This window comes from Brachypodium distachyon, chromosome 2 (genome assembly GCF_000005505.3).
Source record: "Brachypodium distachyon strain Bd21 chromosome 2, Brachypodium_distachyon_v3.0, whole genome shotgun sequence".
NCBI classification, from domain to species: Eukaryota; Viridiplantae; Streptophyta; class Magnoliopsida; order Poales; family Poaceae; genus Brachypodium; species Brachypodium distachyon.
In genome coordinates this window covers 3,069,360-3,085,692 of record NC_016132.3, presented here as the reverse complement: position 1 = coordinate 3,085,692, position 16,333 = coordinate 3,069,360, and the positions used below count along the sequence as shown (strand labels likewise).

Here is a 16,333-nt window from a genome sequence, read left to right as displayed (position 1 = left end):
AAGCAAGGTTCAGTAAAGTAAAAGCGACAACAGGTTACTGACAAAGTAAAACACTTAAAGGTAACTTCTTCTCAGCCGTAGTCTTTGAATTGGACGTTTCAGATTCACAGATACCGCTTCGGCGATGAGTTGAGTTGTTGTTGTGTTTAACTGAAGAATTCGACAGTTCAACTGAAGAATAGCTGGGTTCCTGACAGTACCCCCTTCAGAAGATCATCCTTGTCCTCAAGGATGGAATTCTGGAAAGACTTTCTGGATGAAAGCTGCATCCTCCCAGGTGGCTGCTTCAGGTGGAAGATTCACCCATTTGATCAACCATTGTACCACAGCAACATTGATGTGTTCAGAAGTTGGTCTAGGCACCATGCGACGCTGAAGAACTGCTTTTGGAGCCACATGTATATTACCTTCAGAATCAATGAGTGGTAGTGTAGTAGAGGGAACTGCCTTAGGTCCAATGTGACGCTTGAGCTGGCTCACATGAAAAACTGGGTGCAGCAGACAGTGAGGTGGTAACAGAAGTTTAAATGTTAAGTTACCAACTTTGTCCAGAATGCGAAAAGGGCCATAGTACTTGGAGTGGAGCTTCAAGGAGCGATGCAAACTTAGGGATGTATGTCTGTATGGTTGCACCTTCAAATACACCATATCACCAACTTAAAATTCTCTTTCTGTTCTATGTTTGTCAGCAAAGAATTTCATGCGTTCCTGAGCTTTAGTCAAGTTATCCTTGATTAACTGCATAGTTGTTTGTCTCTGTTGCAACATGCCCTGGACCTCTTCATTTGGGTTGTCAGGTAAGATATGTTCAGCAACCATTGGTGGCTTAATGCCATACAGAGCTTGAAAGGGAGATATCTCAATAGCAGTATGATAACTTGTATTGTACCACCATTCTGACAGTGTGAGCAAATGGTGCCATTTCTTTGGTGATTCAAATGCCAAGCAGCGCAAATAATTCTCCAAGCATTGATTCACACGTTTAGTTTGGCCATCTATTTGAGGATGATAAGCAGTGCTGAAATCCAGTTTTACTCCTTGAGAACGAAACAAGTCTTGCCATAGTTTGCTTGTAAAGATTCTGTCACGATCAGTGACAATGGAGTCAGGAAGACCATGGAGCTTGAAAATGTTATCAGTAAACACCTGAGACATTTGTTTGACATTAATGGGATGTTTCATGGAGATGAAGTGTGCATATTTGGTTTGTCTGTCCACTACAACCAGAATCATGTCTTTATGTTCTGAAGTTGGTAAGCCTTCAATGAAGTCCATGGAGATTTGAGACCACGGTCTAGTTGGAACTAGTAGTGGTTGTAATAAGCCAAGATAGGAACAATGTTCAGGCTTGTTGATCTGACACAAAGGGCATTGTTTGATGAAAGTATTAACATCTTGCTTCATACAAGGCCAATGGAATACTAGCTGTAATCTGTGTAATGTTGCTCTTTCACCGGAATGACCACCAAGTTCAGACTGATGGAAGGAAGTTTACAGTATGGATTTCATCTCAGTATCTTGGCCCACAACAATTCTACCTTTATATCTGATGATGCCATTTTTCAGAGTATAATCAGGGTGTGAAGTTGCATCAATAGTGAGTTCAGCTAGCAATGCCTGACATTTCTCATCATTGATGTAAGTTGCAATGACTTCAGTTATCCACTTGGGAACCACAACAGTAATAGGATTGCAGGTCAATAGGTTGGGAGCTCTAGATAAAGCATCTGCTGCTTTGTTTTTTTTGCCTCTTTTGTACTCAATCTTGTAATCAAATCCCAATAGTTTGACAAGAAGTTTGTGTTGGATACCTTGAGTGAGCTTTTGTTCATGAATGTACTTCAAGTTTTCTTGGCCTGTTTTAATAACCAAGGAACTGCTTGCAAAATAATGTTTCTATTTCTTCAAAGCTTCCAGAATTGCCAATGATTCTTTGTCATAGGTGGAGTAAGCTGCTGCTTTGGGGCCAATGGCTTTGCTCATAAAAGATAATGGCCTGCCCTTTCGCATTAACACTGCACCTATGCCATATCCACTAGCATCTACCTCAAGTGTAAAAGGTATGCTATGGTCAGGTAGTGCCAAAACAGGTGCCTTTGTCATAACTGCTTTGAGGTGCTCAAAAGCTTGCTCTTGTGGTTGCTGCCACTGAAAAGCATCCTTTTTTAAGGAGTCAAACAAGGGTCTGCATATTATTCCATAATCCTGAATAAATCTCCTGTAATAGCCAGTTAAGACCAAAAAGCTTCTGAGTTCAGTGACTGTTTTGGGACTTGGCCAATTTTGGATAGCTAAAATTTTATTAGGATCAGTAGCCACACCTTCACTAGAAATGATGTGCCCCAAGTACCCCACTTCATCTTGCCCCAGAGTACATTTGCTGCCCTTAGCAAAGAGTTTGTTGGCCTTTAGAAGAGTGAAAATCTGGGTTAGATGGTCAACATGTGTAGTCATATCTTTGCTGTAGATGAGAATGTCATCAAAGAATACTAGAGCAAATTTTCTCAAGAATGTTCCAAGGATATCATTCATCAATGCTTGGAATGTGGCAGGAGCATTTGTCAACCCAAATGGCATGACTAAGAATTCATAATGGCCCTTGTGAATACTGAATGCAGTTTTATGAATATCTGGTTCAAACATTCTTATCTGATGGTAACCAGATCTGAGATCTATTTTGGAAAAGACTTTAGCTCCATGTAGTTCATCCAATAGATCCTCAATGACAGGGATAGGATACTTGTTCTTGATAGTTTGATCATTCAACTTTCTGTAATCAACACACATTCTCCAAGTGCCATCTTTTTTCTTGACCAAAATAGCAGGAGAGGAGAAAGGGCTAAGACTAGGTCGAATGACCGTTGTGTGCAACAATTGATCAACAATGGTCTCCATTGCATTCTTCTGATGATGTGGCAATCTGTAAGATCTCTTGTTCACTGTTTTGTGGCCCTCAATCAATGGAATGATGTGATCAATGTTTCTGGAAGGAGGTAATTCATTTGGAGGTTGGAAAATGTCCTGAAATTCTTCAACTACAGGTTGCAGTAATTCAGGTGCTGGAGATAAAGAGTCAGGAAGTGCTTCAATTTCATGAGCATAAAGGATGGCTCCACTGGCACCTTTGTGTAATAGTTTATGGATTCTCTGAATCTTAGCTAAACAATGCTTAGTGGAACTGTCTTCCTCAGAGAACCGCACTATATCTCCTGAAGGTAAGGTTATGGCCAGGTATCTGGTGATGAAATCAGCAAATATGGGGCTATGTTTTCTCAACCAATCAACTGCAAGTGTCACTCCTTGAATTGTGTAAGAACAGTTTAGGCATTTGGCATTACTCCATAAAATTTGCCCATTGGCCACTCTCACTTTAACTGGTTTGCAGTTAGTGAGTGCACATTTTGCTTCGATAGTTATGTCAGCATTAAGGAAAGTGCCACAACTTCCACTGTCCACTAGTGCAGTAACTAGCATATTGCCCAACTGAACTTTCAGAGTAAAAGTATGACTAGCTACACTGATGCCTGTAGCAGCATGGACAGATAACTGAAGAATTTGTTCAGGTTCAGGTTCAGTGGCAGGTATCTCCACTTGAGCTATCTGTTCATTGGTATATATGACTTCTGGTTCTCCATGTTCATCTTCCCCAATAACCAAAGCATGGATCTGTTTTTGGAGCTTGCACACTTGTTTATGGCCTGGAGTATATGGAAGGTGACACTTGTAACAAATGCCTTGTTGTCGAGCCTGCTGAAACTGCAAGTTCTGGTTGGCTTGTTGTGTAGCTGCAGGAACAGGTGCAGGTGTAGGTGCAGGTGCAGGTTGTTGCTGATAATATTGAGGTTGTGCTGGTTGATAGTTTCTTCGAATCTGTTGGCCATGAGTCCCATATGGCAACCTTTTGATTGGATTGGACTGCTCAATTCGCCGGGCCATCCACATAGCTTCCTGTATATCTCTGGGTTTGTGGCATTGGAGATGATGTTGAGTATAATCTTGCAAGCCTGCTACAAAGCTGCTGACATAATAGTCATCAGGTAATGCTGGGTTATCTCTTCGCATCAAACCCACTGAAGCTTCAAATTGATCAATGTAAGCAGTCACTGTGGTGGTTTGCTTTAAAGCATGAAAAGCCCTGACATTATCATAAGTGGATGCTTCAGCAAATCTGTCTTCTATAACTCTACAGAACCTGTGCCAAGGTAATCTGTGGGCTTTAAAACCAGTGCCACACCACCATTGAGCAGCTCTGCCCTTGAGGTAAGTAATAGCAAATTATGTTCTTTGGTCAATTGGCAGATTAGCAGCATCAAAATATTGCTCTAGTACTTGTATCCAGTTATCAGGATCCTCTCCCTCAAACTCAGGGATATTCAGTTTAGGAGCTTTAAGCATAGTTTGCAACCTGGTGGTGTCATGCTGGATATGATAATTTCGGTTGTTTCTACCATTGTGTGGGTATGGGATTCTAGGAACCTCATCATCTTCTATGAAACCAGCATCAACATTGACATAATTTAAGGGATAAAAAGGTGCAGCTTTGGCAGTCAACTGTTGAGTGTGATGTTGGTGGATAGGTGTGCCATCAAGATTTAACTGTTGACCTCTACTGTCATGTAAAGTAGCTGAGCCAATAGGTTTGTTTGGTGGTTGGGGTTGGTGGTTTGGTGTAAGGGTAAGGGGTGGTGGTTGTGGATTGGGGTTTATACTGGTGTGAGGCGGTGGTGTATGGAGGAGATGTGGTTGGGGATTGGGGTTTTGTAGGGTGGGATTTGGGGTGGGATTTGCAGTGTCAGGAACCAAAGCAAGATCTATTCTATCAAGCCTAGCAATAATCATATTCAAATTCTCTTGTTGATTCTTGAAGATGTCAGTGATCGAGTGATTGAAAGATTGTTGTACCTGCACGGTAGCGGCTTGCTTCGATTCATGTTCATCATACTGCTTCTTGAGATTATCCAACGAGGTGGTGTGCTGTTGCAAGGCTTCAATCACAGCATCAAGGGAATTCGTCGTCTTCGTCATGGGATGGGAGGGTGGGTTCAAACAGAACAGGGATTTTACTCGATTAGCAGGGGCTAAATGGACCTATTCAGTTGCACTCCAACACCAAAACCTTCAAATCTTCCTTGAATAGGTCTGACTCCGGAATTTTACAGAACAACTAGTGCTCAAACCCTTGCCAAGAACTACTCAAGAACAGATCTAAGGCCGATAATTGATTGCTCTGATACCACTGTTAAGACCCCAGGTGTAACCAGGAGTAAAAGCAGAGGAAACAGAGAAAGATTTCAGACACAAGTGACTATTTTTGGGAATTTTTGGGAATTTGTAGTGTTTTTGGTATTTTCTCTGGTTTATGCTCGCAGCTATGGCGGTTAGGGTTTACTGGGGGATTCCAAGATGATACAAGGCCTTTTATAGGCAGACAGAAAGGAATAAAGCTAAAGCAAGGTTCAGTAAAGTAAAAGCGACAACAGGTTACTGACAAAGTAAAACACTTAAGGTAACTTCCTCTCGGCTGTAGTCTTTGAATTGGATGGTTCAGATTGACAGATACCGCTTCGGCGATGAGTTGAGTTGTTGCTGTGTTTAACTGAAGAATTCGACAGTTGAACTGAAGAATAGCTGGGTTCCTGACAGTGCGCCGCCGCTGGCCGCAGCCCGACGCCCCCGTGCGTCACCGCCCCGCTCCTCTGTGCATGCGCGTGGCCTAGCATGCCTCATTGAAGAGGAGAGGAATTTTGGTGGAGAAGAAGGAAGAAGAAAAGGAAAAGAAAGAAAATAAAAGGTCAATGGATGACAAGTAGGCCCCGCGTGTCATAAAGAAAAAAAGGGCTGGGGAATAGGGGCTACTATCGAGACTGGTTGATTTTTTTGGGACCCTAAAATTTAAGGAAAGCCTTAAAAATAGTTTAGGTGCCTTGTTTTAGGGGCTCCTGTTGAAGATGCTCTTAAATGCACCGAAAAGGGTTAAAATGGCACATGACCAACTGGACTGAGATGTATTTTTTAGAACAGTAGCCGCGTGTTCCACCCCACCTGCACTGATTTGTGTGGTGGAAGAGTGTATTCCTAAGGGGCAGAGAGGTATGTGCTTCAGAGATTTGCATTGATTCAATCTTGCTATGCTAGCTAGGCAATGTTGGAGACTATTGCAATATCCAGATCCTTTGTGTGCCTCGGTGCCAAGGGCCAAATATTATCCTTCTAGTGATATGCTCAACTTGCTCAACTGCGTTTTAAACTTTAAAGCAAGGTAGCTCTTTTACATAGCAGAGCTTGTGGGATGGTATTCAAGTTTTTAAACGTGGACACATATGGTGAGTGGGTGACGGTACAAGCATTAATATTTGGGATGATCCATGTATCCCGAATAGTCCTAATAGAGGTTTGATGACGTGCTAGGCGAGATAATATTGTTTTGACCAAGGTCTCTGAGCTCGTTGATGTGGAAAATCAGTGCTGGGATGAGGAGCTGTTACGCAACCTGTTTTGGGATGTTGATGTTAGTCGTATGATGAAGATTCCAATTGCTAGAACATCTACGGAGGACTTTGTTTCTTGGCAGTATACGAAGACAGCAGCTTTTGCGGTTCGATCTGCCTATCATTTGGAGTGGTGATCACCAGCATGGAAGGAAGCTTCGCCACAGAGCATGTATGGGAGTCCGGTTTGGAAGATTTTATGGTCCCTCAAGGTACCGGCCAAGATAAAGATCCATTGTTGGCGGTCACTTGTTGATGCAATCCCCTGCTTTGCTGTGCTAGCAAATAGGCATATGTGAAATTTCTCTCAATGCCCTCTTTGCCAAATGGATTGCGAGAGTATTCCACGTGTCTTTTTTTAGTGCCCGAGAGTCAAGGAAATTTGGTCCGGGTTTAGGAATGCTGGGAGATGCATGCGATCTCAATCCTGAAGGCTCATGGGTGCTGGGAACATTGCCGTCACAGAATCCGACCCGCCCCTGACCCGTTTGAAGGATACGTGCACTTCTCTCAAAAGGAAAGGGGTCGGGTCGGTCGTACGCTGACGTCGCAGGTGACAAGCAGGCCCACTTATAAGCACGTGGTTCAGCTGGTTCATTCACGGATCTGGTGAGCCAACGAGTGTTCAACAAGCCCCACAGCTCTGAAACAGTCCATGTACCAGGTAGCTAGCCAACACGAGCGGGGGCCGGCCGGCACATGTAAGCAGAGCACGGCAATCAGAATGTGGAGCGGCACCATGATCATCGTACATTGGATTCATTCATACATGACCCAGATGAGAATGAGATGCGATGAATTGTCTGCATCACGCGGCTGGCTATGGCCTATGGTGCAATGTACATACACGAAAGAGTAGCAGGAATTATTGCTTCGCTGTTGGCGTCTTGCGGTTCGACCCCCACCTCGCCTCGTATCTTTCCACACGACGCGTCCTTCCTGGAGGCTTCTTGGCGGCGGGGCCGGCGACAGCTCCACCGCCGCTCGCCGACGCCGTGTCATGGGCCACAGCCACAGTGCTACGTTTAGGATCCGTTTGGATCTTACCCTAAGGCTACACGCTCCCGGTGGTCGAGTAGGCCGAAGAGCTAGAATGGGCCGGGAGGGGGAGCGGCGTGGGTTTGGCCCACTCCACGGCCCGCCTCGGCTGCTCGGCCCAGCTCGCGCTCGTCTTCCTGGCGTCTGCCCCGCCGGCGCCGTCGTCGTGGCGGAGGCCGCGGAGCAGCGCGGCGACGTCCTTCATGGTGGGCCTGTCCTCGGGGCGCGGGCTGGCGCAGAGCAGCGCGATCCCGAGCGCCTGCAGCATCTCCTGCACCTGCGTGTCCGGCCGCCCCTGCAGCCGCGGGTCCACCACCTCGGCCGGGTCCCGCTTCCGGTGCAGGTGTTCCCGCACCCACTGCACCACGCTCCGCCCTTCCCCGAAGGCCGCCTCCCCCGCCGGCCGCCGCCCCGTGATCGCCTCCAGCAGCACCACCCCGTAGCTGTACACGTCGCTCTTCGTCGTGATCTTCCCCATGCACCCGTACTCTGCGTTCCACATCCATCACAACGATTCAGAACGCAGCCAACTTGGCTGACAGAATGATTGACAGGGGTTTTTGGAGTTACCGGGGGCGATGTAGCCGTAGGAGCCGGCGAAGGGGGGAGGGGAGGAGCTGTGGGCAGCGTCGTCGGCGGCGGGGCGGGCGAGGCCGAAGTCGGCGAGGCAGGCCTCGTAGCGGTCGCCGAGGAGGATGTTGTCGGCTTTCACGTCGCGGTGGAGGATGGGCGGCACGCAGTCGTGGTGGAGGTAGGCGAGGCCCTCGGCCACGCCCACGGCGATCGACAGCCGCACCTCCCACTCCACCACGGCCACGGCGGCACCATTGCCGCTGCCGCCGTGAAGAAGGCCGCCGAGGGTGCCGTTGGGGAGGTAGTCATAGAAGAGGAGGCGCGCGCGGCGGCTGTTGGTGGCCCAGCCCAGGAGCCGCACGATGTTGCGGTGGCGGACGCGTGGCAGCACGCCGACCTCGCACGCGAACGCCTCCGCGACCGCCGCCGCCGCCTCGTCGCGCGACGACCGGAACTTCTTCACGGCGATGACGGTGCTCACGTTGGAGGAAGAAGTAGAAGGGATGCTCGCGCGGTACACGGAGCCGGACCACCCTTGCCCGATCACGTTGGCGGGGGTCAGGCTGCGGGCCACGTCGCCCACGCTGATCTCCAGCTTCTGGTACAGCGTCACGTCCCACGGCGGCGCCATCTCGCCGTCCTTCCCGCCGTCCTCCTCCCCGCCGAGAACCAACCCTCTTCTCCGGCGCCGGTGGAGCACCAGCACCGCGGCGGCGGCGAGCAGCGACACGAGAGCGGCGAGCAGCACGGCGGTCGCGACGCGAGCGGCGTACCGTGCGCGCTCACCAGCGGCATCGGCATCGCCCGGGCACCGGGAGAGACACAGCGCCGGGTTCCCCTCGACGTCGCTGGTGGGCAGCCTGGCGAAGAAGGCTGTCTCGGGTGCCCGGCCGGAGAAGTTGTTGAAGGAGACGTTGAGCGCGACGAGGTTCTGGAGCCCCGACAGCAGCTGGAGGTCCCCGGAGAGCGCGTTGTGGGACACGTCGAGCACGCCGAGCCGGGCCAGCCCCGCGAGCTCCTTGGGCATGGCGCCCGTTAGCTGGTTGCAGCTGAGGTTGAGCCCGATCTCCAGCCCCGCGATCCTGCCGATGCTCCCCGGTATCGCCCCCGAGAGCGAGTTCCCGCCGAGGTCCAGCAGCTGGAGCCGCGCGCACGAGCCGATCTCCGGCGGGATCGGGCCGGAGAGCCGGTTCCCCCCCAGCACCAGCTTCGTGAGCGAGCCGAGCGTCCCGATCTCCGGCGGAATCTTCCCGGTGATCCCGTTGTAGGAGAGATCGAGGTACTGCAGCGACGGCATCGACTTGAAAATCCCCTGAGGGAGAGCTCCGGTAATGGCGTTGCCGTGGAGGTCGACGAAGGTGAGGTTCCGGCACCCAGCGATCTCGGCGGGGACGGCGCCGGAGAGCCGGTTGGCGCCGAGGTCGAGGAAGCTGAGCCGCGCGAGCTTCCCGATCTGCGGCGGGATCTTTCCCGCCAGGTGGTTGCCGCTGGCCCTGAAGCGCACCAGCGACGCGCAGTCGCCGATCTCCGGCGGGATCTCCCCGGAAAGGGCATTGTCGATGAGCAGGAGCTTGGAGAGCTTCGGGAGCTTGGAGAAGACGGAGCCCGGGATGGCGCCCGTGAGCGCGTTCTGCGAGAGGTCGAGCGACTCGAGCGCCACGAGCCCGCCGATCTCCGTGGGGATGGTGCCGGACAGCTGGTTGGCCCAGAGGTAGAGCATCCGGAGGGAGGAGAGCTTGCCGATGGCCGCGGGGATGGCGCCCGTGAGCGCGTTGTTGTCGAGCTCGAGGTCCGTGAGGTTGCCGCAGTTGCCGAGCTCCGGCGGGATCGGGCCGGACACCTTGTTCACGCTCAGCTGGAGCTCCTGAAGCCCCGCCAGGTTGCCGAGCGTGGCCGGAATGTGCCCCGTGATGCCGTTCATGGACAGGTCGACCACGTTGAGCGCCGTGCAGTTGCCCAGCTCTGGCGGGATGACGCCGACCAAATTGTTCTGCCATAGGAGTAAGCTCTTGAGCTTCCCGAGCTTCCCGAGCTGCGGCGGGATGGAGCCCGAGAGGGAGTTCTCGTAGAGGTAGATGTTCTGGAGGCTGCTACACTCGCCGAGCTCCGGCGGGATCGGGCCGGACAGCAGCGCCGTGTAAATGGCTAGCGTCTCGAGATTCTGGAGCTCGCCGAGGGTGGGCGGCAGCGGGCCGGAGATACTGGTCTCGGCGAGGCCCAGCATGGTGAGCTTGGAGCAGTTGCCGATCTCGGCGGGGAGCGCGCCCTGGAGGTTCTTGTTGCCGCCGGCGCGGAGCACCTCGAGGCTGGACATCTGGCCGATGGAAGCCGGGATGGCGCCGTCGAGCTGGTTGTCGAAGATGACGAGGTCACGGAGGCTCGTCAGGTTGCCGATGGCGTCCGGGATGGGGCCTTCGAGGCGGTTGGAGTTGATGACGAGCGTCTCGAGCTTGCTTCCAGGACGGCAGAGCGTGGCAGGGATGGTGCCCGTGAGCGCGTTGTTGCTGAGGTCGAGGGTGGAGAGGGAAGGGAGGGAGGGGAAGAGGGTTGGAGGGATTGGGCCGGTGAGGTTGGCGCCGGAGAGGATGAGGGTGGTTAGTGTGGCGGCCATGGCGGAGAGGTCGGATGGGACGGGGCCGAGGAGGTTGGTGGTCTGCAGGGTTAGGGAGGTCACCTCGCCGTTGGCATTGCAGGATATGCCCGTCCATCGGCATGGGGATGCCGCCGATGGGTTCCAGTCGGCGAGAGCGCTGCTTGCGCCGGCGCCGGTTAGCGTGCGCTTCCATGCCAGGAGCGCCGAGCCCTGCGCGTCCACGGCCTGCGCGCCGCGCATGCAGCCCGTGAACACCGTGCAGCAGAGAAGAAGAAACAGTAGCCGCGGCGCTGCCGCCGCGTGCCTGCCGCCGGCGCCGCTCATGCCAGCAAGCAGAGCACTCGATCGAGCTACACTCGACACTGCTGCACTCTCTTCTGCTGGCTGTAGGTGTCCAGCTCCAGTGTGCAAGAAGAGCAAAGTGGGAGAGAGATTCAGGAGAGATGAGGTGGTGCTGTAGAATTCGGCTGGCTAGGACATGTTGGCGTGTCGCAACTCACAACACGATGATGGAGAAGCAAATCTTGGTCCCTTAGCTTGTGTTGGACGGCTATGCAGGAGTAGTAGATAACAACATTGTGTCTTGCTACGCTCCACTTTTAGGTGGCTTGTTGTCCAGGTTTAGCTTAGCAAAGGCAGAGGAACTGAGGAAGAGAGAGAGGGGGTCACGCAGGTCGCCATGGGTGCAAATTTTATATGGCCATGGCGCGGGCAGCAGCAAAACAAGCAAGGAAATGGCGGATTAGGTGGCAGCAAGCAGCACTAAACAAAGGATCTGTGGACCGCTGACATTGTAAAGTGGTACTAATAGAGGAGGGTGTGTGTCATGTGTGTCTGCAGAATCTCCGGATCCAAGGCCACCGGTTGGGTCAGGCCACTCCCTGTCCGGCTGTCCTTCCGTATTGTGCTTAGCTTAGTTTAGTTTAGTTTAGTTTAAGTATCACATCCACTGCGTTGCATTTACTTCGCCAAGTTGTTTATTACGGTTGGTGATTAGAGGATTTGCAGGCTTGATCTGGTATTTGAAATTTTATGAGCAGGGCCGAGAAGCCACAGCTTGCCCCCAACGACTAACTGCTTGATGAGAGAGGCTGATTGATTTCATTTTTGGTAACTTCATGGAAAGGGCATGACATTGGCGGTGCACCAGCAACACACCATGATGAAGGCGAGTTTTGCTAAAGGCAGTGAAAACGGTTCATCATGAAACGCCAAGGAAACTGAAATTTGCGATTGGTAAACCGGCCGCAAGCAGCGTGCAAGAATATCTCGGAAATGCAACAGTCCATGCAGAATCGGTTCCTTCGGAGGAGAAATTGTAACTGCATGTCTTTGACGCTGCGTAAAAGAGACGGCGAGGCTTCCGGGGCTCCTATTTCAGAATAAGAAGTGACCCTTTAACGACGAAATCTAGCTGAAAACTGATATCCCTGGAGCTTTATCTTCTCATTAGGTAAAATATTGGTCAGTTAACGAGGAAAACTGGCTGAAAACCAGTACCAAACAATGCACGCACACTCCTTCCAGGTCTCGGTGGAACAAAGCAGAAGTTCATATATTCAAGTAAAAGGAGTGACTTTAGGTATCCTATAAGCACGATCGTTCGCTCCTTATAAATTTCGATCATTTGGACAACATAATTGCACAACAGTTTTGTACGATGCAATGTTTTTTTTAAAAAAACTTGAAACTAGATCTCAGTTCTCCTGGGGAAAAAATGGATAGTTCAAATGGGCATTCTCTCTCTGTACCAAATCAAATAACACGAACCTCAGAATTTCTGTATTTTTTCAATGGAGCATCCAAAGGCCCGCTCTCAGTAATTCATGTGGCTGTTTTCTGCAAGAGTGCAAGATCCAAGACATTGTAATTCTCTGGGTTTTTTCCTACTCCTGCGCTCCAGAGAGGGCATGAGTTGTGATCATGGCATGTGCAAGCTAACAACCAGAGCAAGAATCTCCAAGGGTTGAAATTAACGAAAGGTGAAAAGGGGTAAAGAAAAAACAAGGGCAGCATGCATTACAGCTGGTGCAACACATGACACCCAGGAGGAGCAGCTTATACCATGCAGTAAAAAAATCATATTGAAATGTACTGGTGTAGCTCTTTCTTGCAGTGGCTGTCTGCTCTGCAGGTTAAAGTTAAACAAAAGGGATAGGTCTAATCTACACCCTCTAATGGAGGGCAGCACATGCTCTGGGTTAGTAGATGAGATCTACTGCTACTTTTCACCGTCAAGTAGCAGCTACTCTAGTTAAAATAGTAGCATCGCCCTGCCTTTCCTGTACTTTGTGTTAATTGCGAGGAAGACGCCATTAGCACAAGGTTAGAAAATTGCTGGCAACGTACTGAAAATTTTGCAGGCTCACAGATCTAGATCTACCCTCCCCCCTCAGTCCAAATTCCCATTGGTAAATGGGCAGTCCTAATTAACCAGGGCACAGCACCTCTAATCCCGTGGAAGGTAATTCCAATGAGTGGAACTTGCAGAGTATTTACATTGGAATTAGGGCTTCCATTTGGGTTTTGGGGCAGGCAATGGAATGCATAGTAAGTTGTATTACCTGATTAAACAAAAAGAACAGCATGCTTTTCTGTTCTTTTCCCACAGGAAAGAATAGTGTTACTGCATGCATAGATACGAGGGCAAGGTTCAGATAACTTTTTACTGTGAAAGCTGTGTAAAAACCTCTGCTTGGTTCAGTTCATCTGAGAGCAGAAAAATATTACTGTGGGTAACCTTAGTTCACAAGCATGTTGGCAGAGCTAATGTGTCGAGTAATGATTCATCGACATGTAGTGAAGCTCAAAGCTGGCATCTGGTGTGAAAAGCTGGTCAGTTTTTACATGGATGATGAAAGGGAATGGAAAAAAAGAAATTGCAGCATTAACTACTTTGTGCTGTCATAGGCTCATAGCAATTGAGCTTAACGGACTAATCATTAACCCATGCACAGTAGCTCCCAAAGTTTTCACCACACCATGCTCTAGATCTACCAGACTATGAGGGCAGGTTCTGCTTACCGTTCAGTTTGTCTATTTTAATTATGTTCATACTATATGAAACGTCTCGTGAGCCGCGACCCCCATCTGCCCAAGCCCTAGGCGCCGCCTCCCTCCTTGCGCCCCTCGCTGCCGTCGCCGGCGGCCGGCCGGTGACGGCGGCGGGACCTCTCCCGCGGCCTCACCCCTGCGCTGCTCGGCGGTAGGTCCTCTCCCGCGCCCTCTTCCCTCGCGCTGCTCTACATTGCGGTTGGCGGCGGCGTTGGATGGGGACGGTGCATCTCGGTGGTGAGCGGCGGCGGGTCTTCTGACCACCTCTTCCTCCTCCCCTACCTTCCACCTCAGGTCTCGTGCCTCTCTCGCCAGGATTTTGACGCCACGGGTGCTCGCTGCTCTTTCACCCCTCGATCTTGGCGCCGCGCGGATGTTCGCTGCGGGCTGACGACGGCGTGGATGCAGGCTTGGCGGCCCGCAGGTTGGCAGGCTGCCGGCGTCCTTGGTGGCTGCGTGCCACGGCCTGCTGCTGCACGCCGGTGCAGTGGACCGAAGCCCGCTGCTTGCTGTTGCGGCGGTGCTCTGGACGTGCTGCTTTCTTGTCCAGCGTCCATGGTCCAGATCCTTGTGTTTGAGGAGGGTCCCTGCGGTCATCAACTATAAAGGCACAAGCTTTGGTTGTGCTTGTTCCTTTGGTGGCCGACGAGATACAAGTGTTGGCAGGGCTGTCAGAGGTGTGCTTGATGCAGTGGCCGGCAAAGCTAGCTCCGTGGGTTGGTCCGGCGTCCGATCGGAGGAGGGCGTTGGCTGGTGGCCTGATGCTGGGAGCGGCTGCATCTCGCTGGTTGATGTGAGGTGCGCCTTGGCCAGTATCCGGTGGCACCCATTTTCATGGGTGTTGCTGTGTGCGCCGGTGGAGCATTCCACGCTGCAGGCTTTTCTATTGCGGCGGCCAGCTCCTTTAGGAGATGGTGTCGTGGTTGGTCCTTGTTGACCTTGCCGTGCGGCATGTGGTGGCCTCTGGTGGCAGGATGGCGAGCCCACCAGGTTCTCGAACTAGCATGGTTGCTGATAATACGATGAGTTTGCTGCTGGGTCCTTGCGGGAAGGTCGCCCATGTGTGAGTGGTCGTGGTGCTTCGGGCGAAAGCTTTGCCTGACTTATGTTGGTGCCGACGACGGCGGCGCCCTTGGGCGTCGTTTCCTCCTTGGTGGCGTTGTCGAGGAGCCTCGATTCACCCCAACCCCCACGGTTTAGTCCCCAGGTGAAAACTCAGATGTGGGAAGATCAGACAATGGCGGCGGCATTGACGTCGCTTCCTCGTTGGAGGCGTTGTTCTTGGTGGTCTGACCCTTGGTTGGTGTGCATGTGGGTGGCACACGTCTTGGCTCTGGCGGGCAAGTCATGGTTGCTTCGTCAACATGCTAGTGTGACTACCTTGGGTGGCATGGGTAGAGGATTGCGGAGGATCTTATGTTGCGATGTCTTGGTCGCATGGGCGCACTCGACGAGTTTCAACTGGTGGTTGCAGGTCCACGTTGCTTCTGGCAAGGGGTGCGGTGATGTGTGGCAGTGCAGTGTTCAGAGTGCGAAAGGCGATTGGCGGTTTCGGAACTTCTACACCATGTTGTATTGAGGCCAGTGGTCCGCAACGCCTTGGACTTGCCATCCTCTTCAAAGCGGGAGTGGCACAACTTTGCCTTCTTTACATAGTTGGATTCTCTACTCCGGTGGCGTAGGTTTGGTAGGTTTGTTGTGTCCTGCACTTGTGTGGGTGGCATTTAGGCTGATGATTGTTAGGTTGCGTCGGTTGTAATGTTTGTCCAGCAACCGTTGGTTGTGGTGTTGTCTTGAGTGCTCGGTTGTATCGGCCTTTTTCTTGAACTTGTAATTATATTCTTTCTATCAATGCGAGACGGAAGCTTTGCGTTTTTTCGAAAGAAAAAAATACTACCATATATGTATAGCACAGCCAAGTTTGTTGACCAATTGACAAGATTTGAAGTTTCGCATGGAACTTGCTTGTTGAAATTAAGAGTGAGCAGATCTGCAGGATCTAATCCTATCGCTGAACAGAATCACAATATGATCTTTCTCCTAGACATTTTTAAACAAAAGAAAGGGGTGAGCAGATAAAACTGAAGCGATCAATGGATCACGTGACTCGTGAGACAGTGGACTCTTTCAGTTGCTTGCCGCATGACAGCATCTGCTCAATAATTTCCCATGCCAGGATGCCAATCCATTGTTTGTACAAACTTCAAATCTTGGCAAATAAAGAGAGCAAGTTGAGGTATGGATTGATGTCTACTTGGATCTTAAAAGGACAACTGCAGATAGTTCCACAAAATCCAGGAAACCTGAAAGAACACATGGCATGAAATGGGTGTGGGTAGCACCTAGAACAGAGGAAGAGAATCCCTGAAAATTGGGTGGCACTGATTCCCCAGCGGTATCTATGAGATTTTTTAAATAAAAAGTAGTAGTAGCTTTTTAAACCTGCCATACTTTTTTTGACAAAATCTTTTGCACTCCTTAATTGAGTGACTAAAATTAAAACAACTTTCTTTGAGTTTATTCAGTCATACATGGGGATGAACTTTTGAAGTAGCAGATATTTTTTATTAAGAAGGAGAAAACGAAT

General features: G+C 50.7%; 1 protein-coding gene across 1 annotated transcript; it reads right to left on the bottom strand.

Annotated features, from left to right (window-relative positions):
• Positions 1 to 7,112: 7,112 nt before the first annotated feature.
• On the bottom strand, positions 7,113 to 11,592 carry LOC100838979 (LRR receptor-like serine/threonine-protein kinase). Its single transcript, XM_014899761.2, has 2 exons — positions 8,097 to 11,592; positions 7,113 to 8,015 (listed from the first exon to the last, which is right to left on the bottom strand). Exons 1-2 carry the CDS (start codon positions 11,014 to 11,016, stop codon positions 7,543 to 7,545), a joined length of 3,393 nt encoding a protein of 1,130 aa, XP_014755247.1. The 5' UTR covers positions 11,017 to 11,592; the 3' UTR covers positions 7,113 to 7,542.
• Positions 11,593 to 16,333: the final 4,741 nt, after the last annotated feature.

Coding starts and splice junctions, on each gene's coding strand:
- LOC100838979 (XM_014899761.2), bottom strand. CDS start 11,016: ATGAGCGGCGCCGGCGGCAGGCACGCGGCGGCAGCGCCGCGGCTACTG. Junction 8,016..8,096: donor CTACGGCTACATCGCCCCCG/GTAACTCCAAAA, acceptor TGTGGAACGCAG/AGTACGGGTGCATGGGGAAG.